Source organism: Pezoporus occidentalis, unplaced genomic scaffold (genome assembly GCF_034315485.1).
Source record: "Pezoporus occidentalis ecotype Australia unplaced genomic scaffold, CSIRO_AGI_Poc_V1 ctg409, whole genome shotgun sequence".
Lineage (NCBI taxonomy): Eukaryota > Metazoa > Chordata > Aves > Psittaciformes > Psittacidae > Pezoporus > Pezoporus occidentalis.
Genome location: NW_026915735.1, coordinates 41,726 through 69,629, shown reverse-complemented (window position 1 = coordinate 69,629; position 27,904 = coordinate 41,726). Strand labels below are relative to the sequence as shown.

General features: G+C 47.3%; 2 protein-coding genes across 20 annotated transcripts in view; both read right to left on the bottom strand.

Annotated features, from left to right (window-relative positions):
- SCD5 (stearoyl-CoA desaturase 5) overlaps positions 1-16,653 on the bottom strand; it is a 33,325-nt gene extending 16,672 nt beyond the window's left edge. The window contains exon 1 of the mRNA XM_062633959.1: positions 16,373-16,653. Coding sequence (XP_062489943.1) covers positions 16,373-16,532 — 160 coding nt within the window. The 5' untranslated portion in view covers positions 16,533-16,653. The remainder of the gene's footprint in view (positions 1-16,372) is intronic.
- An 8,053-nt stretch (positions 16,654-24,706) lies between these two features.
- SEC31A (SEC31 homolog A, COPII coat complex component) overlaps positions 24,707-27,904 on the bottom strand; it is a 43,987-nt gene continuing 40,789 nt past the window's right edge. For all 19 annotated transcript variants that reach the window (XM_062633939.1, XM_062633941.1, XM_062633943.1 and 16 more), the window contains 2 exons: positions 26,416-26,487; positions 24,707-25,439 (listed from right to left, as the gene is read on the bottom strand). In XM_062633939.1, the coding sequence (XP_062489923.1) occupies positions 25,260-25,439; positions 26,416-26,487 (252 nt within the window). In that variant the 3' untranslated portion in view covers positions 24,707-25,259. The remainder of the gene's footprint in view (positions 25,440-26,415; positions 26,488-27,904) is intronic.

The window sequence follows — 27,904 nt, the reverse complement described above, 5'->3', positions numbered from 1 at the left end:
CAGTATTATTAGGCAGGTGTTATCCTCACACATCTGCACCTTCTGGATACTGTGGCATTGCACAGCAAGGAGCTTCACAGGTCCGCAGGGCCCTTTTGGGCCTTTACTCCCGCTTCTGCTACTTTAAAATTGCTTATTTTGAAATTTTACTTGGAACAAGAGCTGAATTACCTTCTCTACTCCACAGGATGATGTGCATGCCTGCTGTTCCCCAAAGCAATAGCTAGCTTGGCCTGGAGAGGTAGTGGAGCCCAAGTTTACATCGTTTTAGAGGATTTCAGCTGGCTAAGGCTTGCTTTGGATCTCTGTCTGCTCAAAGCAAGGGTTACAGGCCCTTAGCTTTGGTCAAGCCCACTTTCCTCCCATTTATCTGAACATGCTGGCTTCAAAACAATTCCTTAGAAACATGGCCTGTGGACCTTCTTTTACAGTAATGGTCACAGGCATGCCCACAGTCATCCCCAGCTATGCCCATCACACCTGGGAGGGTGCCCACAGCTCTGCAGAAAGATCTAGGAGGTAGCTCTGATCTCATCACTCCATCAACTGGATCCTCAAGCACAGGCAGCTGAGCTGCAGCACCAGCCACAGCTCTATGCTCAGCACACACAAACAATGTCCCCAGACAACAACCCTAACAGCCATTCTAATGATGACCCAAAAACTCTGCAGGGAGGTTTAGGGCTTGCTGCAGGTCCGGGAGAGATCTGAGACCTGGGTACAAGTACCTGAAACAGCAGAGCTTATGCCAAGAGCTATGTGCTCCACAAGTCAAGACACCAAGCCCAGAGCTACCTTTGACTGGATGCTACATCAGGATCTGTTTCTAAGAAGGATGATCTAATCCCGCAGAGGTTTTAAGTGCGTTCCTCCTTGTTTGTCCCCACTCTTTCTCAAGAGTTCAAGGCAGAATTACTCTCAAACATGGGAATTCTACTTCTTCCATTGTCTCAAACACCCTCCCTGTAAGCTCTGTAATACAGAGCTTGAACACCAGTAAGCTGGTGTTAAACACTTCCAGGGTGAGTAGGACCCCACACATCACTCCCCCAGGCAGGTAGCATGCTCACCTCCCTGGAGCCCTGCAGAAGCATAAGGTCTGATTAGCATTTCCAGCCATGAGCTCACTCTGTAGAGCACAGCATAAGCAAACTGATTCTAAACTGCAGCAGTGGGAGAAGCATTCAAGGGAAGGAACAAAGCAAAAGAGAAGAATGAGAAAACAAGGAAGCCTGTGCAAAAGGACAAAAGAGAAAACCAGTGCACAGGGACCAGGAGAGGATGCAAGAGAGACAAGATACATGAGGTTAAACTACTGTGCCAATGGGGAGCTTGTGGGTTGCTAGGCTTCCAAGTACACTGTGCCTGTGCACAGATGCTATTTATGGGAACATGCCAGAATCAATAGGCAGAAGATTTTTATTCAACATCCTTATTAATGACCTGAAACAAAGGCAAACAGCATATTAATTACAACTGCAGATGATGCTAAATTTCGAGTAGCATTGAGAGAGCTAAGAAACACAAGAGGATCCATGCAGAATCAGGGAAAGTAAGGCTCAAAATAAAGATCTGCCTGGATAGAATAAGCAAAGTAATGTAGTTCAGGGGGTGAGGACTGCAGACAGGGATCTGCAACAAGGACGAGATGCCTGGGGAAACTGATGCTTGCAAGGAGGATCAGCAACAGCTCATAAAATATTCCTAGTGTGCAACATGATAAGGCAACAAGACATCAGTATGATTTTGAACAGCAGGCACACAGGTATCATCTCACTGCCAGAGAGAAGCAACGAAAACCATACCAGGCAAATTGTTTAAAAATGGATGGGATGGGAGATCAGCAGCATAAAACATTTGAGCTATCTTTTTCAGAACAGCTCTTTATCCCCATGGCTGGGCTTCCAGAAAACCTTTATTATGCCCCGTGCCAAACTCTCCTGAAAACCTGAGTATCCTGAGGACTGACCTCTTATGAAGGAGAAGATATTGCCACGGTTTGTGGCTACTTCAGAGGCCTCAGGAAATCATCCTCTGCTCTAAGGGGTTATTTAAATTGGAGCAGATCTCTCCTGCCAAAAAATCCAGCTTGGTTGTAGGATGAATACAAAAATTGGAACCTCTTCCATTTCTGAAACCTGGACTAATTAGAAACATGGTATGTATTTACTGGTTGTGAATCCAGTAGATTCCAGGTTACTTTTGACTTTTTGACTTTTTTTTGCATAAAAAAAAACCACACAAATCGACTAAACCAAGAAGCCCAACAAGCACTGGGTTCACTCTGCCATCTGAACAGACAATGCTGGCTCCTGAAAGAGATGAGATGACTGGACATCCTTCTTAGGCTCAGATTACAAGGAGACACTGTACTGGGTAAGAACTATCTGCATGTTGCTGATGTCAAACATAACCTCGTTCCAATGAGCAAATTGCACTTATCTCTGAGGGACAAAACACCAGACATAAATCCAGTAGTGGTGAAACCAGATCAATGGCACATTCACAGTGGTGCTACTGTCAACATATAAAACATCTTTAAAATACAGAATGACTGTTTTCATGGAGCAGCGACACATACAGCCTGGCACCAATCAGTGCCTGCAATCCCTGCCTGCACAGGGGCTGTGAGGAGGGAACACGGGGCAGCAACAGGGAAGGGAATCGGTCCTTGCCAGTCCCACTGCTGACTTCTCCCTCACACGTAGCTAAAAACCTCACAGTCCCTTGCAGAAATAACGGACCTGGACACTACATTCAACCAGAGCAAGGTGACTACTCTGAACCTAACACACGTCTGGAGAGCCATCCTCCTCGCAGCTTGGTTTAGGTGAGTTGTACCAAATACAGACCCCCACAACAGCCTCATTTTCCAGGGACACCTTGGGGTTAGGCAAGTTTTGTGAACATTTGAGCTTTTTCACAGGTTGCAAAATGCAACAAATGCTTTTCTGAACCTGATGTAGCAAATCACTGACTCAATTTTAAGTCAAGTGATTACAAATCTTAGGTCAACCAGCATGGGGATGTTCTACAAGTGCCAGGAACTCCCAGACTACCTCTGTTTCACCTGGTTTCACCAGGACCAACATGTCAGGGAAAGAGCTGGCCACTCCAAACAAGACAGATTACATACCTTACAAGGTCAGAAAAGTGGCTCACCTAGCCCAGTACGCTTTGCCAAGGGGGGTAAAAGGAGCTGCTATCCAGAGGACACAAAAGAAAAAAGAAATAAATAAAAAAGGGGAAAAAAGACCACACAGGCCAGATATTGTTGCAGGAACAGTACCTGCACACTGGTAGACTTCAAGATGTGGCATTTTGCACAGAGTATGTGGAAAGTAATTACCAAGGCTGGAGGCTGCCCCAGAGTTGTTACCACACTCACTCTTACCAGGAGGCTGACAGATCTTGGATCAAGACAGCCTTCAAGGGTCAGGCCCTTCATTTTACGTCTTGTTCTGAGGATATGAGCCCTATTTACTCATGTGCTGGTACAGCACCCAGTGCAGACAGCTGGGAAAAAGCTGTACAAACACTGCTCTCTGCTAGGATGGGCCACTCTCACTGACAGATACAGCCCTAACAGATTTTGGCAGCTGCTGTTCCCATGGCCTCGAGTGAGCAGGTAGGGGACTCCCAGCTGGGACCATCAGATCCCTCTTCAGATTGCTGAGCACTTACTCTGTCTCTCCATGGTATCCCACTCAGCGGGGGCTACGGCAGATGGAAAGATCACAAGCCAGCAAAGAAAGACAGGAGCACCAACAATGAAACATGAACCAGATAAACATCCAGCGTGCTCACTGTGGAGACAACCAGGATAGGAGAAATCTGCATGCTTCAGCCACGCAAGACACATGCTGTTTGAACCTCCTGCTGAAGACCATCTGGTTTCTGGATGAGGTTGACTTTCTCCTAAGCATTATGTTGCAGCCGCCTCCTGCCCAGCCCCCTGATGTAAAGCACCACTCATAACCAACCTACAGCATTATTTTGTATCTGCTCAGGGAACTGTTCTTTGAGTGGTGTTTACGGCTTTCAGCTGCTATCATGGAATACCATTAGCTCTCCTACTGCCATCCTTTGAGTACAGCTTCAGAACCACGGACCACCCTGTTCTGCTGGAGGTCTCACTGCCGGGTAATGACATTCTGTTTAGCCTACAAGATCTGATGGGTTCCCAGCCCCAGATGGGAGTGCTTGAAATTATACTCAGCAAAGGCTTATAGGCTTTTGCACACAATGCCTCTAGCAGTTCACGGATCAGGTGGCAAGATCCAGTGGATACAGGAGAGAGTATTTCTTAAGACAATGTGAATTCTAGTGACACTCACGACCGAGAAAGCACATCTTTTGCTTGGGGAAGAAAATAAATACAAGGGCTGTGCTTCACCTGTAGACATCTGTTACTTCTTCAACAATAGGGCAGCTAAAAATAACTGACCTTAAAAAGGCTGTTGCATGATGAAGACACCTTGTGCAATGACACCATTTGGTGCAAATACTCTCTCCACAGCTGCAGTAGCCAGCAAAGTCTCAGGAAAACCTTCATGTGACAAAGCCTGGCAATAAATTTTCATCTCTTTTTTATTTTCCATCCCTGTATATAAAGGGATGTCTTATTTGTATAGATAACTATTTGAGGATTACAAATAACAGGGATGGACATCCATTTCCACACCAGCATTCTACCTCTGCTTATTCAACCAGATCAAAATGGCTTGCTAGGGAATGTTAATAACAATACATAAAACTTGAGGTCTTCCATCAGGCTACAAGAACAGCACAAGCAATACAAACAGCAAGCTGCTCAAGCACAAAGTGAACATCACAAAGCTGACTGATCGCCATAAACACGCAGCACTTCTGTACCTTACAGTGAGCATTTTTTCTTTTCTAAAAATCAAATTACAGCTGCGTACCCTGCATCTGCCTTCTCCTCCTCACTTGCAGGTTTTTGCTGTTATTCAGTGGCAGGTTTAGGGCTAATGAACCACATCAGCTAACCCGACCAAACCAGTGAAAGCACTTCCACTAGTGTTGTGCCATCCATTTCAGTAGCTGCACCGCACTTGGGCTCTCCTGAACACTTCAGAGACCCGTTGCTTTACTACACATACAAACAGCAGCAGAAAATTCTCTGCCAAGTCAACACAAGGGATCAGACCAGAAATGCAGACAATTTCACGGTGCCTGGTAACACAATGCTTTTTTCTGCTACCATTAACCAGGTAATACAAATTTTGGGATATATTTTCTTAAAATGCCGTATCTGCCCTCAGAAATGAAAGCTTTCCTACGCCAATTAAACCAACACTTGGTCTATCCAAACATCTAGTTTACAAATGTCAGCTGATGTCATGCACTGCACTAGTGAGAGGGCCAGGTCCAACATGCATTATTATTAGGTCTACAGTAGATATCAAGTCTTCAGTACAGATCTGTCAGCCTCCAGGACAACCTTGGAGATCTCTTCTTCTGTAGCAGAGAGATGAGAGGAGCAGTAACACGGCACTTAATACGCATCATCCTACCAAAAAAGCCTCATTTCCTGACCTGGAACTACATTTGCTAGGGAGCGAGAAATTTTCCACCTCAGTCCCTAAATTGCTGCCAAGAAGAAATGCTGAATTAGTGCTCTGGCTCTGGGAAGGAAACACTTCTCTGATAGCAGACTGAGTAAATTGGCCAACCCACTGCTCACTGAGCCCTGCTAACTATCAAAGGCTGGCATCAAAAGCACCTTGGGCTGGATTCAAACTAGCAACAGAGAGATAAAAAGCACCAACATGCAGCAGCACCAATTCTCTGAGTCCTCCACCGTGCAGTGCATGCCAGCTCTCATGGGGAGCTGTGCATTCCTGTGCAGACCAAATGTGTGAAACCTCAGGCCAGAAGCAGGTTCATCTATAATTAGATGAGCTTATTCTCTGAACTACTCTAAACTGATCCAAGAGAGAAGGAGATAAAAGGAAGCACATCAAAGACGGAGGGAAAGCAGAGCTTTAGAGCCACAGAGGAGTTCAGATGAGGCCCTTCTCCTGCCCCTCTGTATCCCAGTGGAGGAGCTCCAGGAGAAGCCATCTGTTGCATCCTCTTGGCCCTGCCATCACCAGCTCATGAAATCCAGGCCATCTCTGCTTGGATACATATGCCTGTTACGCATTTTCAGGAACATTCCCCAGAGCCAGCCCTTTTGGCTGAGTATACAAAAGACTTTATTCCGGTTGGAATAGCAGAAATGTTCACATTGACAACTGCAGCCAATGTGACATAAATAAAGCCAATAAAGCAATGGAAATCACGGTTGACAGCAAGTATTCCATCTAATCCTAAAATTCTCCTAGGAAGAAAATACAGATTCTCTGAACTCCCCAGCAACTGAAGATTGCCTTAAGATGCTGAACATTTTATATATATTTTTAGATCAAAAGAGGAGGCCGGAAGATGCTCTGGTTTCTCTGAAATTTTTGATGATACTTATGTGTAGCCTCTCTCAGCTTATTTGAGTCCTGCGTCATCACTAAACCACAGGCAGATTTCACTTCTTTCCCAGTGACCTCACGGCTGTCCTCAATCTGGCTAGGGCTCTGGTGGTTTTAAAATGCTCTATAAATGCCAAGGAAGAATTAATGCCAATTTTGTCTTTTTTCAAGGACAGAGCAAAGAAATAGTGCCGTTAGCATGGCGCTCAAGAGCCATGCATTCAGCACACAGCTCTGCCTCAAGGAAGAAGGATTAGATATTTAGCACTCCTGCCCATCACTGGCCAAAGCTAGGTGATGGCAGGGGAATGGCTCCATCCTACTGCTCACACTGTGCATGCTGGCAAGACCACTCAAAGCAGAGTCAGGGAGCAGCAGATTCTGGGCTATTAGAAAAAAAGATGAGGCGTACTACATACTCGTGATTTGAGGAAGCTGAAAGCTTCCACCTTTTACGATCTCTAGTCATGGGGCATAGGAAAGGAGCAGGGCTTATCAGGGAGCGATCCCCTTCCAAACTGCCAGGCCTCCAGGCGCAATTCCCTGGGGAGGCAGCAGCACTTTTGCCCCAGCTCCCTGTTAACAGGATTCATTGCACAGAACAGACCCTGCTCCAACCTCCCAGGCCAGCCAGCGGCTGCTGAAGCAGAGCTCTCCTGGTTTTGACTTCTCAAGACTTCAGACTCTGGATGATGTAGCTGCTCATCTGTATCACTACATCTTGTCCAGATGCTTTGTGCCTGCTTCACTTGTATGCTGACAGCTCTAAACCTTTTCCTTCACTTTCCAAAACCAACCAGAGCTCATACAAAAGGATGTTGCAAAAAAATGGCCTCTCCCATTTGAGCCTCAGAGCTGAGCTGCAAGTGCTACACCCCATAAAAATCAGAAGGCACAAGCCTCTTGCATCCAGCAGAACATGTAGCAGGCAGGCCAGTTACCCAGGGCCACCAGGTTAGAGGAAGGTGCTAGATGAATGACTGGTCCCTGTGCCCCTCCAGGCCAGCTCTGGTCCTGCAGTGAGCTCTAGCACAGGGAGAAGGCCCACACACCGAGTCTCTACCTTCACCTACTCAGCAAGATGTTTTTCATGTCACCTACTTTCCCACCACCACCTGTGTATACACTGCATAAGGAGGCCAGCTTTCATCTGCCTGCTGAATAGTGGCCAGGCAGTTTTCAGCCAACTCAAGCACACAAGTCTACCCCTCTGCATCAAAGGCAGGAGCCAAATGCAGCGGAAAACAAGAAGAGCCTTGCTATGGCTCCTTCAAGGAGGTCTGACTGCACTTGTATTTCTGCCTCACCGCAGCCGAGTCCAACCGAGTACACCAAGGGAGGGAAGGAGCAGCTAAGAGTGAAAATTGTCATCTACGACCACCATTACAACTCATTGCTTCAGTTGACCATAAAGGTCCTATTTTCCACACCAACAGCCAAATGTATTCTGGAAATAAGTTATAACCTCACGGTTAACTACTGGCCAAAAGAATTATTAAAAGGCAAACCCCTTTCTTATACCCTCAATCCCCCATAAAATACTGAGTTTCTGACATTTTCAGACATGCTGCCATTTCCAATGTATGTGCTGTCACCCAGCACCCATACCCTTCTCTAGTGCCATGGTGATGGCCTTGCCTGAAGGATCACCCAAAGGGAGCAACAGGCACCAAGCAGGAGCTCAGGACTTCTCTCCCTCCACCTCATGTGCTGCCAGAGCTCAGATAATCCATTTCCAGTTCTTTCCCATCAGGACCTGCTTTTGCTGCTCAGCCCAAGCACTTCGCTACATGAGCTGCATCCTTCTGCATCAACTCCTCCCGCTCCATTTATAAAGAACATGCAGTAAGCCTCACAAACACCTTGTCTCACCCTGGCCTCCAGCTTCTCTCCAACCTCTTGCATGTCCAGAAGGACACAGGGAGCTTGTCTGTACACCCCACCCCTGGACTGCAGCAACTGCTGGTTAGAGCAGCACAAACCCCTTCCAGATGCCTTCTTCCTTTCTTCTGAAATGCCACCTAAGGTCTGGGCAGAAGTCCCTTCACAGATCCAGCTATGTGGGAATGATAGGAATCATCCTGTGCACCACTCCAGATGCAAAAGGCAGGGTAGGAGCAGCCAAACTGCAACCCCTTCCACTAACAGCAGGATCTCACAGGCACAGAAGGCACTACAGTGAGGCCTAGTTGAGGAAGACATGAAACACTCAAAAATACAAACTCAGACAAAGAACAGAGCCAAAGAACCAGACAAAGTACAGAGTCCAATTAAGAAGAGTTCCTCCATTTGCCAAGGCCAGGTTATTTTATTCTAAGCCACTCAGAACATCATCTGAGAAGCCAGTGGCCAAAAATGGGTTGAGAAAAATCCTAATTTCAGACTCCCTCCAGAAATCCCCATCCTCCTGGTGCTGAGGTCCCTGCACAAGAGCGATGGCGTGCAGGATTCCTGATGACAGCATCTGACAAACAACCCTCCCCTCTTTTTCATATCAGCCTTGCTTAACTTAGCACAGTAATTGTTAATGTTGCAGCTCTCTGGTGGGGCAGCATATTTTATTGTTAGCCTAGATGGTAAAAATAAAATCTGATTGCAAGAAATTGCTTGGCTTCAATTATACCATCAGTGTTAATTACAAGTGCAACTGTAATTGCAGGGAGGGAAGGCGGAGCAGCAGCACGGAGGATGCATACATTCTGGTTGGCAAGCCGACATTTTCCAACCCAGCTCTCCCAAGGGAGAGAGCAAAGCTTTTGCCTCCTCGACAACAGTTGCAGCAATCCCAGACAAGTAGGTCTGAATGGGTCCCATTGTTCTGCCTGATGGCATCTCCTGGAGAAGAAGCATCTTATCTGCTCCCAGACCCTTGAGACTTTCTCTGATGCCAACACAATTCTGACCAATGCATTCTCTCTACTTGAAGAGACTCAAGCATGGAAACTCCTCAGAGCCTGTGTACTGCCTTCCCCACCTCCACTTCCTTTGTCTTTTGTAGCCAAAGACAACAAGCTAGAGCCACAAATCTCTTGTTGCCTCACCAGAGCCTGCCTGGGGAGCTAGTGGGCTAGGGCTAGAAGAGGCATCTCACACTTCTGCAGCCCTTGGCTGGGCTTCTGTATATGACACAGGCTGGGGATACCAACAAACCTCCCCTGCTCTTTCCTTCATGGGGCTGCTTCAGGGGGGGGTGCTTCTCCCAACCCCCCTCAATGCCAGGGAGCAGCCTGCTGTCCAGTTCAGCAGGTATAGAGGCAGGGATTATTACCTTTACTGGATCCAGCTCTCATCTCTGTCCGCATCACACAGGTCAAAGGGAGAATACATTTGAGGTTCTTCTAGTTTGTCTGGAGCATGACTCAGAGCAGCCAAGGGCCCAGCAGTGCATTGTGCCAGTGAGCATCCCACTGTCTAAACACCAACAGCTTCGCTACTCACCCATTCACGCTGCCCAACTGCAAGAAGCGGTTAGGATTGCCTTGAACCCACCTTCTGAGAACAACAGGACCAAAGGGCCATCACATACATCCGTGCAAGCTCTGTGCCCACAGAGATTTTTTTCCCCATTTCTTTATCATGTTCACAGTGACCACGTGACATACAGCATGGAAAACAGAGGGAAACAAGACAGAGCACCACCAACGCACTGGGGATGAAATTAAGACGGGGAACAAAAATACCTACTTAAAGCTGAACATCGTGAACTTCACAGACAAAACCTTAAGGAATCACTTCCAGCAATAGTTAAAACAAGAACACTGGGGAAAGGAAAACACCTGGTGGGTGTGAGTGTTCTCTACAGTACAGCATCTAAGGGTGCGATCTGGAACAGGCCCAGGACCACTCTCATGTCTTGTGCACTGCTAGGTGGAGGGCATGTTCTGCTCTACAGTGGACACATTGCCCAGACTGTTCCCAGATGCAAAAGCCTAGGGAACAGCATGTTACAGCCACCCCCAGGACACTTGTCACTTCTAAGGAAAGAAGTACCATTTGGGAAAAGGCACTGCTCCTGTCAGAGATGATGGAAGTTCAGCTCTTGATGCTAGGGGGGAAGGAACAAACCAAGAACTTGACTAAGAGAGACAGCTGTAAAACCATGTTCTCCAGTGGGCTAGGGGAGGAAAAGGTAGTCCCAACTAGCTCTGGAGATAAGCAGGGCTATTCCCCAGTGCTGGTATACACCTCATATATATATATATATATATATATATATATGGATGGATGGATGCTATTCCTATTCTGAAGGTCCACCTCTTCTCAGCTCATCTAGTGGACCAGCTGCTGTCCTGAACTGCTGAAAGCACTGGAGAGCTGGGGGCTGATAGAAAACAAGGCTGACTTCCTGTACGCCACAGAAACCTCCCAGTGCTGCTCCCTGCTGGCACTATGAGCCAGCAGACAGATAGCTCCTGGGAATAAGGTGAGGTAAGGTCCTCCTGTTCACTGAGCCCCTCCCCACTAAGGTGGTCACAGGCACCTCTGCAGAGGTACCTCGGAGGAAAAGCATTTGCTAGTTGTTGTTTCCAGACCCAAAACCTTGCCTACAGAATGACCTGTGCATAACCATTTTGCAGAGCCTGGGGGATGCTCCTGCCACAGCAGCAGCAGGAAGTGCAAACGTAATAGAAGTTTTAATCAAAGGCCTCCATTTCAGGTCTGTGAAACAGAGACATATTTCCACTCCCCTTCATCTACAGAGATACTGAGTGGAACTTCCTTGAAGCTAGGATGTTTTTGTTTACAGCCACCTGTGCAGAGCTCCTAATGCTGTACAAAGAAATGGGTAACGACTAAACTCAGTTAATAACCAAAAAGCCTGTAGGTGGCACTCCAGAATACGCAAGAAATGCGCAAGACCAATAGAACTTGCATCTGCAGTGCACAACAGCAACATGTGCCTCCTAACATACCAGAAGGGCTGAGAAAGAGGTGATGATCTCCGTGGCACCCTCCAGGCACCACAGTAATCCAAAGTGCTAAAACCACAATTGCTTTAATCTCCCCAGGATCCATCCAGGCAGCAGGATTGGATCCAGACCGGAGCCTGGGAGCAGCTTGCATTTTGGCAGGCGTGCAGCTGGTCAGCACCGCCGCTCCGTCTGCGATCTCAGCTCAAGCACAGGGGAAAGCTGCGGGTAAGCATGGCACAGGGCCCACCACAGCGGAACATGATCAATCTGGCATTGTCAAGAGCACTAAAATGTCTCCTAAATGATGCTAAAACAACAGAAACAAGCCTCCCCTCCCATATGAGCAGCATTAGAGCAAGGCCATCCATCCTCCTCTCCTATCCCAGACTCTGGCAAGGTGCACCCATGTGTGAACCAACATCCGCTCAGCTATCAGGCAGCTCTGCAAGACATGTCTGAATGATGCAGGGTTTCTGGATGGCCATGCCTACACCAGTGTTTAAAGTTGCTAGTACTAGTAATGCTCAACAACCTAAAAGGAAAGGTTTTTAAGCAGGTAAACAGCTTAATCTTTTGCAGGTTTTTCATGTTTCCTACAATGCACTTAACTACTCCCACTGCTTCCTCACAAGCCCCCTGTGAAGGCTAAAAAGGACCTTTTTCCAGCAAAATCTGAGCCCCTTACACATCATGTATTCCCCCAGAATGGTGTCTTTAAGACAAAGAAGCTACCATGAACCCATCAAAAGAAACTGTTAGCAGCAGAACCATTGGGCCCCACAGTGAAACATGCTGGTAATTTTCTCTGTACAGAGATCTCAGAGGTTTTTTGCTTTGCTTTCCTAACCCAAACAGACAGCCCTGCTGGGACTGCAAGAGGACGGAGCTGGATGGAACAAAGAGGATCCTGGTCAAAAAGCATAATTTAATGGCACATTACAAACTTAGGGGAAAAGCTGTGCACAGGTTCCTAACAAGTGGCCTGTGGAAGGAAGTTCAGCATGTCTAGTCCAAAAGAGGCCACTGGCAAACCAAAGACACATCCACAGCCGCAGCTGGCCACAAGGACCCCTGTGCACAAGTTCATTCCTGGGGAAGCTGCAAGATGACCCATCATGCCGTCCCTGATTTCTGGCCCCACTGACAGTGAGGTGCTCCCACCTTGCTTCAGGTCCTGATGTGAGTCTGCCAGGAATGGTCACCCCTCCCCTTCATACCTCTCTACAGTGGGTGCTAAGCACCAGGAGCCCAAAGTCCTGCACAAGCAAATGGACAGAGAGACATGAAGGGGAAGGTCCATGTGCCAGCTACCTGGGGTTGCACCATGCCTGGGCTTTGCAGGATGGCTGGTGAAAAAGGTACATTTCCTCAACAGCTCCCACCCCTTTCCAAGCCTGGAAACCCAGAGTGCAGGGATTCCCCCGAGCAGCAGCTGTCAGCTATGAAACAGCACAGACACAGACAGCAAAACACCAAGAGGAAGGAAGGACCAGTTAACATAAGCTGCCTGGCTCTGGATCAGGAAGGAAAGAGGAAGGCAACAGGGTCTTCTCCACATGCTGCTGTCCCCAGCCACATCAGGTTGGTAAAGAGAGAGCTCCCAAGTGGGCATGGTCAGGCTCGCAGAGCAGGGGACATTACAAATACGCAGTGACAGTGGGATTTGCCAGGATAGCTACATGGATGTCCCATGGCACAGCCCAGAGCTGCTTGATGCCTTGCACATATAATCTGCTGCCTTTTGGGTCAAGGCAGTTCCCAGCTTGTGGAAAATTTTGACATGAGCAATTTTATTTGTTTTGCTCAGCTTGGACTGAAACCAAATTCCAGAGGCACTGTGAAGGCCCTGAAAGCCTATGTTTTAATCAGTTCATCTGTACATCACTTGAAAGACAATTCTGAGTACCCCTTGGGTGAGGTGGCTGCACCACCCAGAACACTGTTTGGGATCCCTTGCACAACTCTGGCTCCATGTGAGGTGCAGGAAGCTTTTACACAGGCTTCAAGGCATTAGTGCAGGAGACTATGGGAACAGGGGAGCACAGCTAATTCTGAGTAAACAGCCAGCCGAGCCTTTGCTTGGCAGCATGTTTTCATTGTCTATTATATACAGCTGGATGAATGTCAATAAATTACCAATGGAAATGAGCCCTGCTGAGCAGGCAGTTTGGCTTGAACAGCTGTTTTCTAGGTGGCACAGTGGCATTTCAGCTCCATTTAGCAAGCAGTGGTGAACTGGGGATTACCAACTGCCTTCAGGGGTGGGAAGAAGGAAAGTAAACCCTGCACAGAGAAAGGGAAGCACCAGGTCTACTCGAGCCCCACAGCTGAGAACTCAAAGATGCCTTAGGGGAGGAGAAAATAAAAAGCCAAATGGGCAACGGTGAGTCACGGGAAGCTGCATTCCTGAGGTCATACTGAGCACCTGCAAACCACTTTGCACACTTCTTCCTGCAGCTTCCCCATGGAGGAGCAGTGGTGGGGAGCACTGCACAGAGCAAAGCAAGGGCTTGCCCAAGATCACTGGGAAGCTCCCCTCCCAAGTCACAGGCAAGCTCAGGAAGAGAAAACTACGGATGGATGCAACCAGGGCTGCAGCTCTTCCATCTGCACCCTTCAGCGTACGCTCATCTCTGCACTTACCTGACACTCCAGCATTACCCAACCTCTCCGTGCCCTGCTCCCAAGTCTGGCTGGCAGCTTCACAGCCAGTGTGCACAGGGAAGATGTTCAGAACTGGGACGTGTGTGATTGACACTTCTTCCTTCTGACACATTGCTGGTTGGCTCCTTCCAGAGTGCAGTGAGGTGGGTTTAACTTAAACAGCAACCCTGGTTTTGTCTATCCTGTGAGAGTCCCTCAGAGTGACCTTGGACACAGGTCTACAGCATGACAGCAAGCTACTTTTGTCTGACATGTTCTGCAGGAGATCCTGTGCTTTCACCTTGACCTGGGATGGAGACAGACCTCACAGCATCCAGCTGCAAGAAGGGAACGCAGTGTCCTGCAGGCTGGAGGCAGTGCACTCCCTCCCTGCTGCAGAGCCCCTATAAATACCACCAGTCAAACCCGCGTAAAAACTTTGTGGTCTGCTTGAGGGTGGCTGTTAAAAATAATGATGTTGAGAAATGGGAGGCTCTCACTTTCAGAAAGAAAGGCATTAAGTTGCAAAGTTGCTGAGACCTGTTTATTATTTAGCATCTGTTTAACTTCAACTAGGAAAAACTACCTTGGAGGACGGAGGGCTGAATTGGTAATACAATCCTTTGGCTCCAGCCTGAGTGAGTCTTGTAATTAAGACACAGTGAAATCAGACATTATTTCATCTTGTCTTCTTGGAAAGGCAAAAACAGATGAAAAGAAAGCTCACCTCCCCACACGCTATGGGTCCTGAAAGGCTGAAAGCAGACCACAGGCTGCGTGTTCTGGCCACGCAGCTCCCGCAGGCTCTCCTGGTCTCCCCAGCCATCAAGCTATGGCCAAGGTAAACAATAAATCAGCCTGAACACAACCAGGAATAGGGAGGGGAGAGGCGTAGCATTCACAGAAGGAAACTAAAGCAAAACACAGCCACCCACCCCCCCCAGTCTTTTCTGGTTGTGAGTGAGCCAGGTAACAGTACAAACCAGGCAGCCAGTCAAAAACCAGGTCCCCACAAGGGACCCAGAAACAGTTTCCCAATTAAGAACTTGTCAGAGGATGGTAATTGACAGAAGGGTTCATTTTCCAGCTGCAAACAGCAATGGTGTCTGTGTCTTAAGGGTTTAAGACAGAGTATCAAAAGCTGAACCACTGAAAAAGAGATTCAGGAATTCCTCAAACAGGAGAAATAAACCTGATTTCTAATGCATTTGGCTGGGGCTTTTTGATTTTTATGTCAATACTACTTGATGGCACCTTAACAACCTGAATTCCCTGTCTGCGAGTTCCTGGCAGCAGAGACCCTTCTTTCCTCATTTTGCATAGAAGAGTCCCAGATCATTACATTCTCCATCCACTCAAAAGCTCTCCAAAGTGGGTCTTTTACCCAAGGAATTTCACCAGATGGAAGCAGTATTTAATCTGTTATCCTCTTGGCCACCCTCGTGCACACGACCCAATATGCAGCTCTGCCCAGCGAAGGATGATGCTGACATCCATCATCTATTAGCCTCACAAACCCTGAGAAACCTTGCATGGTACTGCAGTGCTTCTATGTAGCTCTTCTCCCAGCATCATTCTTCTGGGGAGAAAGGAGGACCTCACTGTAGGATGGAAGTAAAGACACTGTACTTCATATTCTCTTTTCCAGACCAAATCCTCAGCTAGCAGGAAGAGCACAGCAAGCTGCCTCACCTCAAAAAGCACAGCTAGCCTTATTTTCTCCTTACCGGTGTGTTACAGAAGAAAATACACGGCCTTTTAAATCTGACCTAATGAGATGCATTCCTCACCTTCCCCAAGAGACGGAAGGATGGGGTGATTTTCTGCTCGCGGCTGGAGCAGAGAGATGTGGGTGTTCATAAAGTAACAAGAAGCAGCAGCAAATGGAAGACAAACGCCGTTCTCTGTCAGACCTTAAACCTAAATATCGGCTGCTTATCTCTTTTTAGTTAAAAAACCCGAAACGACATCCCACTAACAACCAGAACCACCACAAACCGCTCACTATAACCGGAAGGAGAGTGCCTCCCGTTTCTACAGCAACCGCGGGCCCGGCGCGGCGCGGGCAATGGCATCCCGGCAGCGGCCGTGGGGGGTACGGGAACAAAAGCGGCGGAGGCCGCGGGGTGTGTCCGCGCCCCGCCACGCCGAACGCCGCGGAACGAGCGCACCAACGCACGGAGGTGAAGACAGAGGGAACAAGCCGCGGCTTGTCCCCCACACATCCCCCCCATCACCCGGACCCGGCCGGGGCCGCACTGGGGTTCCATTCGTCCGCTCCCCCCCAACCTGTGGCGCGGCGCAGCCTCTGTCCGTCCCCGCACTCACCCCAGAGGAGGGTGAGGAGCTGCGCCCGCGGCACCAGGCTGAGCGCGTAGACGGCGCCCAGGTGCAGCAGCCCCATCAGCACCACGTTGCGCCAGACGATGGCCTGCCCGCAGCCCGCCGTGCCCGCCTCGCCGCCGGCCGCCCGCCGGGACCCGGCCATCTCGCCCGCGGCGCGCTAGGGTCGGCGGACCCCGCGCAGCGCGGCCGGGAAGCGGCTAGGGGCGGCCGGGCTGCCCCGCATCTGTTGCTGCTACCGCTGCCTCCATAGAGCTCCCGCGCCGCCGGCTGCGCCCCGCACCGCGGCGGAGGAACGGGGGAGGGCGGGCGGGCGGCCGCCGGCCCTGCATAGCGACAGCCAATGGCGGCCGCGGACGGCCCCGCCCCGCTGAGGCCCTCCTCACGGGGAGCCCCAATGGCTGTGCTGGTGTGGCTGGAGGGGGAGCACGGAGGGTGGCTGGCGGCGCCTGGCCGTCCGCGCTCGGTGGACGAGAGGAGCAGGCCTCTGCCCAGCGTGCCTGCGCCTTTCTAGACGGCTGTCCCCGGAGGGCGGCAGGCACCCCTCCCGCCGGCTGCCTGGGGGAGTGAGGGGACAAACGCTGTGCGGGAGAAGCAGATTTGAAAGACGTCTGGTTTTGGAAGCCTGTGGAACCTGAGTAAAAGATGCCACCGGTCCTAGGGAGGAGCAGATTCACGAGCTAGCTAATAAGGTTCATCTGGCTGCTGATACCGAATTGAACAAGTGTTTCATGGTGCATACACACATAGCCATGGACAAGGCTGCAAGGATTCTCATGAAAAGAAAAACATGCAACAAAAAGACCAGATGTCTTTTTTCACGTCATAGAATGATTAGGGTCTTAAGACCATCTAATTGATGACCTTAAGTTTTAAGATCATCTAGTTCCAATGCCTCACCCTAGACCGTGTCACCCAAGGCTCTGTCAAACCTGGCTTTGAACACTGTCAGGGATAGAACATTCACAGTTTCCTTGGGCAGCTCATCCCAGTGCCTCACACTCACGCAGTAGAGGACTTCTTTCTTATATCCAGCCTGAATCTCCCCTGATTAAGTTTTAACCCGTTGCCCCTTGTCCTATCACTACAGTCCCTAATGAAGAGTCCCTCCCCAGCATCCCCATAGGCCCCCTTCAGATACTGGAAGGCTGCTATGAGGTCTCCACGCAGCCTTCTCTTCTCCAGGCTGAACAGCCCCACCTTCCTCAGCCTGTCTTCATACGGGAGGTGCTCCAGCCCCCTGATCATCCTCGTGGCCCTCCTCTGGACTTGTTCCAACAGTTCCATGTCCTTTTGATGGTGAGGACACCAGAACTGCACACAATACTCCAGGTGAGGTCTCACAAGAGCAGAGTAGAGGGGCAGGATCACCTCCTTCAACCTGCTGGTCACGGTCCTCTTGATGCAGCCCAGGATACGGTTGGCTTTCTGGGATGTGAGCGCACACTGAAGCTGGCTCATGTTCAGTGTGGGCCTTCCTCCTGTCGACAAGGCCTGAGAAATGGGTGAACAGCTGCAAAAGAAAACGGCTCAAGGAGCCTCTCAGGGTTGTAAATGAACCCAAACAAGAACATTTAATTAATTGGCAAGACTAAACATGCTTTCCAATGTTCTAAACTAACGGATTTCCGTGAAACAGTAAAATGAGCAGGGTTATTTCTCCCCAGGTGACCACCACAACCCCCAGAGACTACTACCCAAATTCTTAGCGCCTGCACCGCACCTTAGCTACCCAAATTACCATATGTGATGGGTAATGAGAATTGGCTGGGTGCTTCACGGAATTATAATGAATATATATAACAGTGGTATATAAACTGTAAACTGTCTCTTCTTTGGCCTGTGTTATAGGCTATGCAATCCCCCATGAACCCGTACTGTAATAAAGTAATGTTGGCTTTCTAACCTGTCATTCTGTTTAGGGAATTTATTTCCTGGATTTGGGTGACATTGGGAGTAACAACGTGGGCACTGAAAGCCAAATAACAACAAGATTTTTACCACCGGTGTCTACCCAAATGAAGAGTATGCCACACTTCTTCTTTACTCTGCCCCACCACAGACTGAGGTTTTAGTGTTCGCATGTGGTTTCCTGGGGATGCTTTCCCCCTGATGCTGCTGCAGCCTCTTTCTGCAAGCTGCTGTGGGAGAGGAAGGACCTCTTGTTATTTGAGGTGCCAGCATGGGGTTTGTTCATGGTGAGTTCACCAGTGTCTGAAGGATGACACAGATGCACAGAGGAGCAGTGGGCATAGAGTAGCTCACTGAAACTGGTGAGGCTGTTTACCTGCTGTGGAGCAGGAAACATCTCACACCAGTAGTGTGCAGAGGGTTTTAAGTCATTAGGTGGGAACCAGATGCTAACTCTAGATAAAACATCTGTCCACAAGGCATTTTGTTTAGCTTTGAATGTTTCTGTGAGGACAGGAGGGAAGGAGGGGGCAGCACGGATGTGTCAGCACCCCTCCTCCCCGTCGTGGGTTGACTCCTCCATGATTCATAGCCTGCAGTGTCTTTTCATTGCTGCGGGGTGTTTTAACTCTGACTTCACACACTCAAGGTCAATTGTCAGGCTACGTTGAAGTGTACCTACTACCAATTTACTATGTAATACTCACTTTACTTTTAGGACTCTGCAATACAATGTTGGGGGCAGGCAGAAGAGAGGACTAATGACTAATGTGAAGAGACATCTAATGACTTCCACCTCTCAATGTCTGAAAGCAGAAAAAGGCCCCCATCCCTCACACACTGGCTGCTCCCAGGCACACTGTGTCATGGGTGACCCTCAGGCTTACAAGAGCAAACTGCAGAGACCAAGTTCACTTCTGTATACCACAACTCGTACAGGCATGCTGCCCTAAGTGCTTAGTGGAGGAAGGTCAAGGCTCAGGGCAAGTGAAATGGGACTAATAGCAGGCAACAAGGAAATAAGGAGACCAGGGTGCATGGCAAGAGGCAAACACATGTGGAAATGAGATTTCCAACTAATCTGTGTCACTGATGAATGCATCCATAAAGGCTCCCTCTGCCACCAGAGTGCATTAACGCAATGTTACCTTTGCACGCAGTACTGTAATTTAGTACCCTACTTTTCTTTCCAGTTCACAGCATGGAAAGCAGGTGAACAAAGATGACATGACAAATGTGGCTGGATATCCTTTGGGTGCAGGGAGTGCTGATGTTTAGGGTGGCACTGTTTGGTATCTTCTGTGAAAGAAAAGCTCTCATGCCCCTGTCCTAGCAAAGCTGGTAGCATGCAGAGAAAGCTTGTCAAAACTGGAAGGGGGGCATTGTCCTGTACCCAGCCCACCTGACCTGGGACCAGAGGGGTCCCCACTGCTCATGGAGTTGCGGATCCCAGTGGAGAAGCAGGTGAAGCCCAAGCCAGACCAGTCACCCCTTTGAGAGGGTCACTGCACAGTGTCATTCCTCATGAATGGAGCGCATTGCTGTTCCACTGACCCCAGAAATCACCACTCAGGCAGTGGCACTTCAGTGATAACATCACTTTGTTCCAGGCTGGCTGCAGTGGCTGTGGGCAGCAGCACATTTTGGGATGTGATGCTATGAAAACATCTCTCTTTTAAAAAGCTACCCAGCTGTGTAGGTCATGATGTCAGGACTATGTACCACAGACAAAGATCTGGACTGCTAGTACCAGAAATTCAAAGAAAAGACTTTTCAAATCTGACTCCTGCTTCCCGTGGTAAAAAAAAATTAATAAATCTGTGAGCCAGAATCTCCTAGAGAAAAAAAACTGAGGAGCTGCAACCAAAACAGCAACAAACTCAAAAGGAGGTTTTCTCAGTAAACACTCCAGGGTTCATATTTCTAAAAGTGAAGGATTGAGTCCAAAAAAAGAATGCCTGTGCGTAGTTCAGAGATCTGGAAACTGCTTGGGTTTGGCTGCTGCACTTAGCAGTGAAGGTGTAGTGACTGCAGACATGCTGGAACTGAGAATTCAAGGCAGTGTTTGGGGAGAAAGGTTACAGCCCCTCTCATTTCTGCACATCTTGCCTTTTCTGGCAATCCCAGGTGGACTTCCCACTGTTGTGCATGTCTGTCTCCTTGCTAGGTTTGCCCTTTTCTGCTGCAATAATGCCTTTTCTGTGCAGGTGAAAGAGGCACCTGATATTTAGCTGTGGTCTAGGTTTACCTGTATGTAGCCCTTGGTGCTACCTTTATAAGTTAGTTAGCTTATAGCTAATTAACTTCAAAGATGTTTCACTGTATGTTCCAGCACAGCTCTTGCCCAAATCTCACTGATGGGTGAGAGGACTGGACTATGGGCTCAAATCCACTTGGAGGCAGCATGGAAGGGTGTGATTCCTCCTGGAACAGAGTGCCTTTCTGAACCTGGCTGAAACACTGCACCAGGTTGCTTAATAGGTAGGCATCAAGTCCAGCCATTACTCCAGGACTGCCAAGTACACCACTAAACCATGTCACTAAGGGCCTCAATGAGAACACAGAGAGTATCATTTTAATGTGACTGGTGCCTGCTACTATCACACTTCAACACAAAGCTATTTGAAATGTTGACAAGAATTGGTTATTTTTCTTTTCTCTTGCCATAAAAAACGAAGTAATGACCCCAAAGCATTTTTCAAATGAAGGCGTTAAGTGGTAAAGAAGGAAATAAAGCCTAAAATATCAGAGGGACAAGAAATATGCACTCAGTGTTTATGTACTGAAGTGAATTCACATAGTGAATGTGTACTTGGCAAAGCAGCTGAGCAACAGGTTCCCAAGAAGTCTCCCTTGTGCTGTCCAGGCAGGCACAGATTTACTGATGAGGTCAGCTGCAATTGCCTTTAAGGGTGCTCCTTAATAAGTCTTCTCTTAATTAGACTCTCTCCTGCCTAACTTGCAGCCCTAAAGCTTATAAGAATTTTAATTGGCTTTAGCCTCTTTTGAGCAAGGATTGCATTACATGTACATAGATCCTGCCAGGCCATTTGGTGATACATCTGTCTGATTCGTCCCACTGGCAGAGGAAACATAGGAATGACCAACTCAGCATGCAGCAAATCAAAGCTGGGAGATTACCCAGGGCTCCCCCATTTAAGGTTGGACACTTTGAAGCTGTTCCTGGTATCAGTACATTATTCACTACACTCCTCACTATACTTTGACAGTGGACACGGCTTTCAGTCAAGGCTGAGCGACTCATCTTGGCACAAGCACCCCAACGGGATGCTCAGCATCCCCTGCAGGGGAGGCAGAATCAGGTGTTTGGCAGATGTTTGGCCATATAAGCCTGTTTTACCCTTTAGCTTTGAGCCATTCCTGGCTCTATACATGCCGCCCCATTTTTACAATGGATGCTTAACGTAGCTCACATCAGTAAGCCCTGACGGGTGCCGAGCCACGTGGGATTGCAGATGTGGTGCAGGGATAGAAGAGGGAAACATCTGTCCCAGGAGATCCTTTCTTTTCCCCACTCAGGCATAACAGGCTTCAGGCAGGCTGACAACACAGTGACATTTGCGGTGCTGAAGCAAAGCACCAGCATAGTGGTGAGGGTGATGACAGAGCTGAGGGAAGCCTGCAGGACTCTGGGGATACTTGCCGCTGCTCTTTTTTTGCTATGCTTGCCAAAACACGTGCCCCCCCTCCATAGTTTTGGGGGATAAACAGCTATGGCAGCATGATCTCCCTCCCTTCTCTCTTAATAGCTCAATCAATCTAGTGTAATGCTTGCTTCTGGGCAGAGAAAACAAGGTTACTAAACAGTAAATCCACGTTCCCAATCTGTATATTAGGGAACTGTGTTACCCAAAAGGCACAACACAGAACAAATCTGAGGTAAACATGGCACAGGCTAGAAATGCTGCAGTGATTAAAATACAATCTTTAACATTCATGTATAATGCTGACCTTGGGCTTCTGCCAGCAAAACCAAGGTAAATCCATTACAAAGCTTTACAGGCAGAAAAAGGTTTTCACTCAAGTACTGTATTTAGATGTTCTGCCCACAGAACAGCCTGCTCTACAGTACTGCCCCATTATATCCCCGCTTATGTCTGCCCCAGCAGCAGAACTGCATTAACACTGCCCCTTCCCACAAACTCTCCTCCTGGTGCTTTTGCCTCGATGGTGGTAACTGCAGTAGCAAGATACCTCCTTGTGCCAGTTGCTGTTGGACAAGACCCACGATGCTGCAGATTACATCCTTGAATCTCCTTCCATCCCCATTTCTGGTAATTCTGCAGCCCTGGGGGGGGCCGCAAAGAGGAGTAGCTTGGTTGGCGTTAATACCATGGTATAAATCTTCTCATTCAGCGAGATCAAAATTAGGCTTCGGGGCCAAATTCTTTACCACTGTAAATTGGCAGGGCTTCATTGCCTTCTGTAAACAAAGATGGCCATTTGCATTTATAACATCAGATGGGTGGCTAATTGCTTGGCATTCCCTGAAGATATGAACAGACGGCAGCATAACTAGTTAACTGTTATTATTCGTCGCACCTGCTCTGAGGAGAAAAGCAGCAGATTTTCACATCCACTCCTGTTACGTACTTAGGCAGTGCAGTTGTCCAGTCCCAAGCTCTTGAGGACGGTGATTGTTGATGTATGGAGTCCAGGCAGGTGGTGCATCATCACAGTACCCAAAGATACTATCACCCCACTGAGAAAACACCGTTTCTGACTTTGACTTCAATTTCCCAACCAAGCTTACTTGTGGCCAGCTCATACCACATTTGTTCTCATGCTAGCCCTGCTCTTTAGTTCCAGTCAGCCTGATTTCCATGTGCTCTTCACTAGCTGAACAAGCAGCTTAGCTTCTTCCTGTTAAACTCTTTGGTCACCAGCATCTACCTGCCTTGTTTGTCCCTTCTCACTTGGCATACTCTTTTACATGGATGGAAGTATCATGAAGGCTTATACAAACCCTACTGAGGTTTTTTTTTTAAATTCCCATTTACCTTTTAAGTATCCCTAATTTAAAAGTTGTTCTTTCTCACCTTGAATTAAGGCTGTAAGTTTCTGTGGCTGCACCATGCCATTTGCTCTGAGGCACCAATACTGAAGGTCATATTCATAAGGAGCAGATATTTCCATGCGTGCAGAGATCCCAGGCAACTAAGCCATTGGAATTCTGCTTTTGCTGCAGATGGTAACATTCCTGCTTCTGTGCAGCTGCTTTTATCCTGTCTTCCCTGTTATCAGGGCCCCAGCATTTCATCTCAAGCATGCAGGATGCAGTCCAAGGGGATGAAAGGTGGAGCACCCTTTCTCATCTGCACGAGGAAGTGCTGCAACGTTGAGTAAATTATGTGGTTTGAGTACTCAGGAGCGGGGCTGGTGAGTTTCTCCCACTGAGGTAGTCTGCTGTTTCCTTACTACCAGTTTCTGGCAGCATTAACAAACTTGCGTTTTTGATGTGATTCTGCCAATATCAGAGTCTGCTGAGCAAAGATGAATAAAGGATATCTTCAAACCTTCCCCATAACAGGAGTGGAATACAATATACTTATAACACTGTTTAGAAACCTATAGTCTAGATTGAAGGGAAAAAATTACTCCAATTGTGTTTTTAAACTCCTGAAACAAAGCCAGTCCAAATTGGTGCTTTATGTTCACCAATTATAAAAGCTTATTTAGAAAAGGCTGTAAGGAAATAAAATTAAGCTCAATTTTCTCAGAGGAATTAAAACAGTTCTGCCTGACAAATCTGTAGCTCATAATCAGTTTAAATCATAGAAGCCAGCAATGATTTGCATCGTTATTTATAATATTTCTTCCAGTAGGTACTGCCAAACCTACATGCCACAGGCACTGATATTTTAGGTAGGTTTTGGGCAGAACTACCTTTTTAAAAACAAAAAAAGGCCCCAAAACCTGGACGTTTCTTCCAGCTGCTGTTCTTCTTAGACTTAAAGCCAGCTCCAGCTGTGCCACAGGAAAGGACAACACACTGTGAAACTCACCTGACCCAACTTGCCAAGGGCCATCAGAAGCATGCTAACAGTTTAACAGTGCAGCAGAGGCAGCAACCTTCAGGTTCAGGAGACTGCATGAAACAATTTGCACCTTGTTTACACACAAAATACCCATGTGTCTGTACCGGTGGCTTAAGCCACTCTGCATTATTTCTTCTCTGAGCTTTTAAAGAACACACAGCTGTGTTTGGAGTCCTTGCTAAACCTTTCTTTGAAATGTGAATCTCTTACTCAGTATAAATGTTAAACATAGCTTTTAGTGATGAGCATGGAGGTAAAAAAACAAACATCCTCATACCTAGGTTGCAACAGAAAGCTGCCCACTGTGCTCTGGTTTCAGAATCTCCAAGTTGCACTTCATAAAGACACATTTTAATAAATTAACATTTATTGAAAATATCACATCAGCCTTTATTTTGCTCATTTGCCCCAGTGCAAAATTAAGCTATTGAACATGTAAACGGTAATAACAGAACTGCAAGCAGCTTCATAAAATGAAAGACCAAATACACTTATAATACAATCAGACTCTTTAATCTGCTGGAAGGCAATAATCTGGTTTAGGGTCTGATACACAACCTATCTGGTTGTTTTAACACATATATCTGTTGTTAAAAGCCACTGTTAAGCAGTATAACATGCATCTAAAAATTGACAATATGGGGCATAATTCATTAAATATACTATTTGTAGACAAGAATCATTAGGGATGGGGAAAAAGATTAAAATAAAAAGAAAAGCACCAGGGCTCCATGGCCCTCCTAGAACGAAGTATTTTGCAGGGAGAGTGTAATGCCATTTGTCAGCGCTCTACTGTGACGTGCCATGAGGAACTAGCATTTGGTCCATTTCCTGCATGTTTGCTGTAGAAATGCACTTCTTTGGAAAAGCAACCCTCAGGGCTTTGCAAATGCAGGGTTCCTTCAGACACCCAGCTTGTTGGCCTGGGTGAGGACGACTTTCAGAACAGGCATGAAAGCAGAGGTCTCACTGAAGTTGCTGGTGCTGACTATGTGTGTGTGGATGTTCAGTCCTTCCTGGTAGTTGCGGGTTTCGATGCTCTTCACAATATTGTGCAAACCAGTCACGATGGTTGGAGAGAGCTGCAAGGAAGCCAGGCAAAGCAGGTCAGCAGAAAGAAACAAACAGTACATACATGAGTGCTAGAAAAATCCCAACTGTAACGTCTGGCCCTCAGCAAAGTGCGTCAATTGGTTCCATTAAAGATAGCCATCTCCTGAGCTGTACCATATTGGGTACAGTAACAGCAGACTTCAACCAGAACATACCTTCTCTGCAGTACTGCAAAGCCCTGCTAGCCTTCACTATTAGCTCCTGGATGCAATTCCTTGAGGTATGAGACCTGCCCTGACAGACTCTGGCACATGAAAGACCTACTGAGCTTTCAAGCCTTTGCATAAGGTTCACTGCTCAGCAAAGATGGCCTGACAAGTATCTAATCCTAAGGTACTAAGAGCTCTAAGCCTATTCCTTTGTTCTGCAGAGACCTCCAGAAACACTTTGGAAAAATTACCAGATTTTCAGCATCTCCCTTCCAGTGAAGCCAGGGAGCCTCCAACACCTAAATCTTCTGGTTTGTTTCTTTCTGACCTCATGTTGCATGCCTCACTTCCTGGTGGGAGCAGGGGAACTTGCTGTGTTGGCTCATTCTACCAGCACCTGGGGACAGGGACCCTCTGGATGCATTCACCTAACGCCTCCAACTGCAAGGAGCAATGCTCTCTGGCTCAGCACAGTCCCTGCACAGCAACATAAAACTCATGACATAACCCCAAAACACTAAGGTCTGCACAGCAAGTACTATACATAGCTGTTTCTGGGAAATACACGGAATCATAGAATATTTAGGGTTGGAAAGGACCTTAAGATTATCTAGTTCCAAACCCCATGCCATGGAAGCATACAATACATGGATTTGAAGCACACTTCTGAAGAAAGAACAAGCCCCTGCTACATATTGCAGAGGGGTCTGCACCACTGATGAAATTTTTGACCATATCTGCAGTATTTGATGGGAGGCTGGGGGTGCAGAGGAGAAGGAAGTAAACCAGAACTTACTGTCTGTTCCCTTAGCTTGTCATACAGAAACTCCAGGCGTTTATTTGCATCATCTAGTTTCCGCTTGGTTTGCTGCAAGAAATAGGTAAATTAAACCACAGTGATTTTATGAACACCATATTGATCTGGTATAATTGCAAAAGGTCCACACAGAACATAAAGTCCTTTCTCAACAACATTTTCCCTACACATAGTTTGAATTCTGTGCACTGTACTTTTCTCTCCTGATTTTGCTAGTTAAAAACCCCACGTGATATCACTGTAGTTCTCCACACTTAACTGCTCTAGTTAGCTACAGGGAACAGTAAACTGTGGAAGTGTATCCCAAAAGCCACTGGCATATAAGATATGGAAAGTAACAGAATTCCAAGTTCCACCATCATTTTTTTCTATGGCTTACTGGCAAAGCATGATAGATGAATAAAGTTATTACTGAAATCAAGTATCCAGCAATGTCAATGAGAGCTTAAAGGCACATGCAGTCACTGAATACTAAGTATGTACAACCTGGTCATCGTTTATGGCAAATCCTAATATTTTTCATTATGTGATTAGTAAAACCCAGAGTTTGTTTATAAGCTTTTGCTGTCAACAGAAAAAAACCCTAACAGCTTAACCCAAACTGTTCTTATAGATCCTTGGTGTTTCCATGTTTTTTTAAACAAAAAGCTACCGAAGTTGAAGACTTAAATCCAGAATAATAGAACAGTAACAAAGCATCAAGGTTACAATCACAGAAGCACAAAAAAATTGGTGGTAAACAGCAGTAGAAATGACATCAGTGCACAAGTACACTCCTAAATCAGTACACACATCAATCCATCTTCTCTAGGACAGTGCCATTCCCCTGGCAACTGGAAATGTTTCCCTGGATTAAATAATTGCCCAGAGAGAAAATAACAAAACCTAAGGGAATGCTCTAGCTCGGGATAAAGACAGACTGGTGGCTGTCTGCTGTGCTGGAAATTAAGAAAGCTGTTCAGATGGCAAAGGGCGTAAAGGAGAACATGCACGTGTATCTCCGGCCATGTGTGGAAAACCCCTCAAGCAGTAGTTATGTTGCCAAGAAACTGAGACAAGTAAGAAGAAACTGTACTTTTACTTGTGCCCCAGGAGAAGCAGGTAAGAAACTGGCTAATTCTTTTGTATTGGCCAACTTTCTCAGATACATGACTTTGGAACAGTTGTTTCAAAACCTGTGTAAAGGTGTACATGCTATTTTCATTTTACAGATGGCCAGCTAGGGCAAAGAAGAATAAATTGTCTTTAGTAAACAGCAACACATCTATCCAGCCAAAACAAACAAGGTGAAAGAAGTGCAAACTGTTAGTTCTCCTCACTCATTGCTTCCTGTTCCCATTGTCCCCTTTGGAATGTAGTAACTGTAGTAAGGGGTAACAGGTTAAAACTTAAACAGGGGAAGTTTAGATTGGATATAAGGAAGAAGTTCTTTCCTGTTAGGGTGGTGAGGCACTGGAATGGGTTGCCC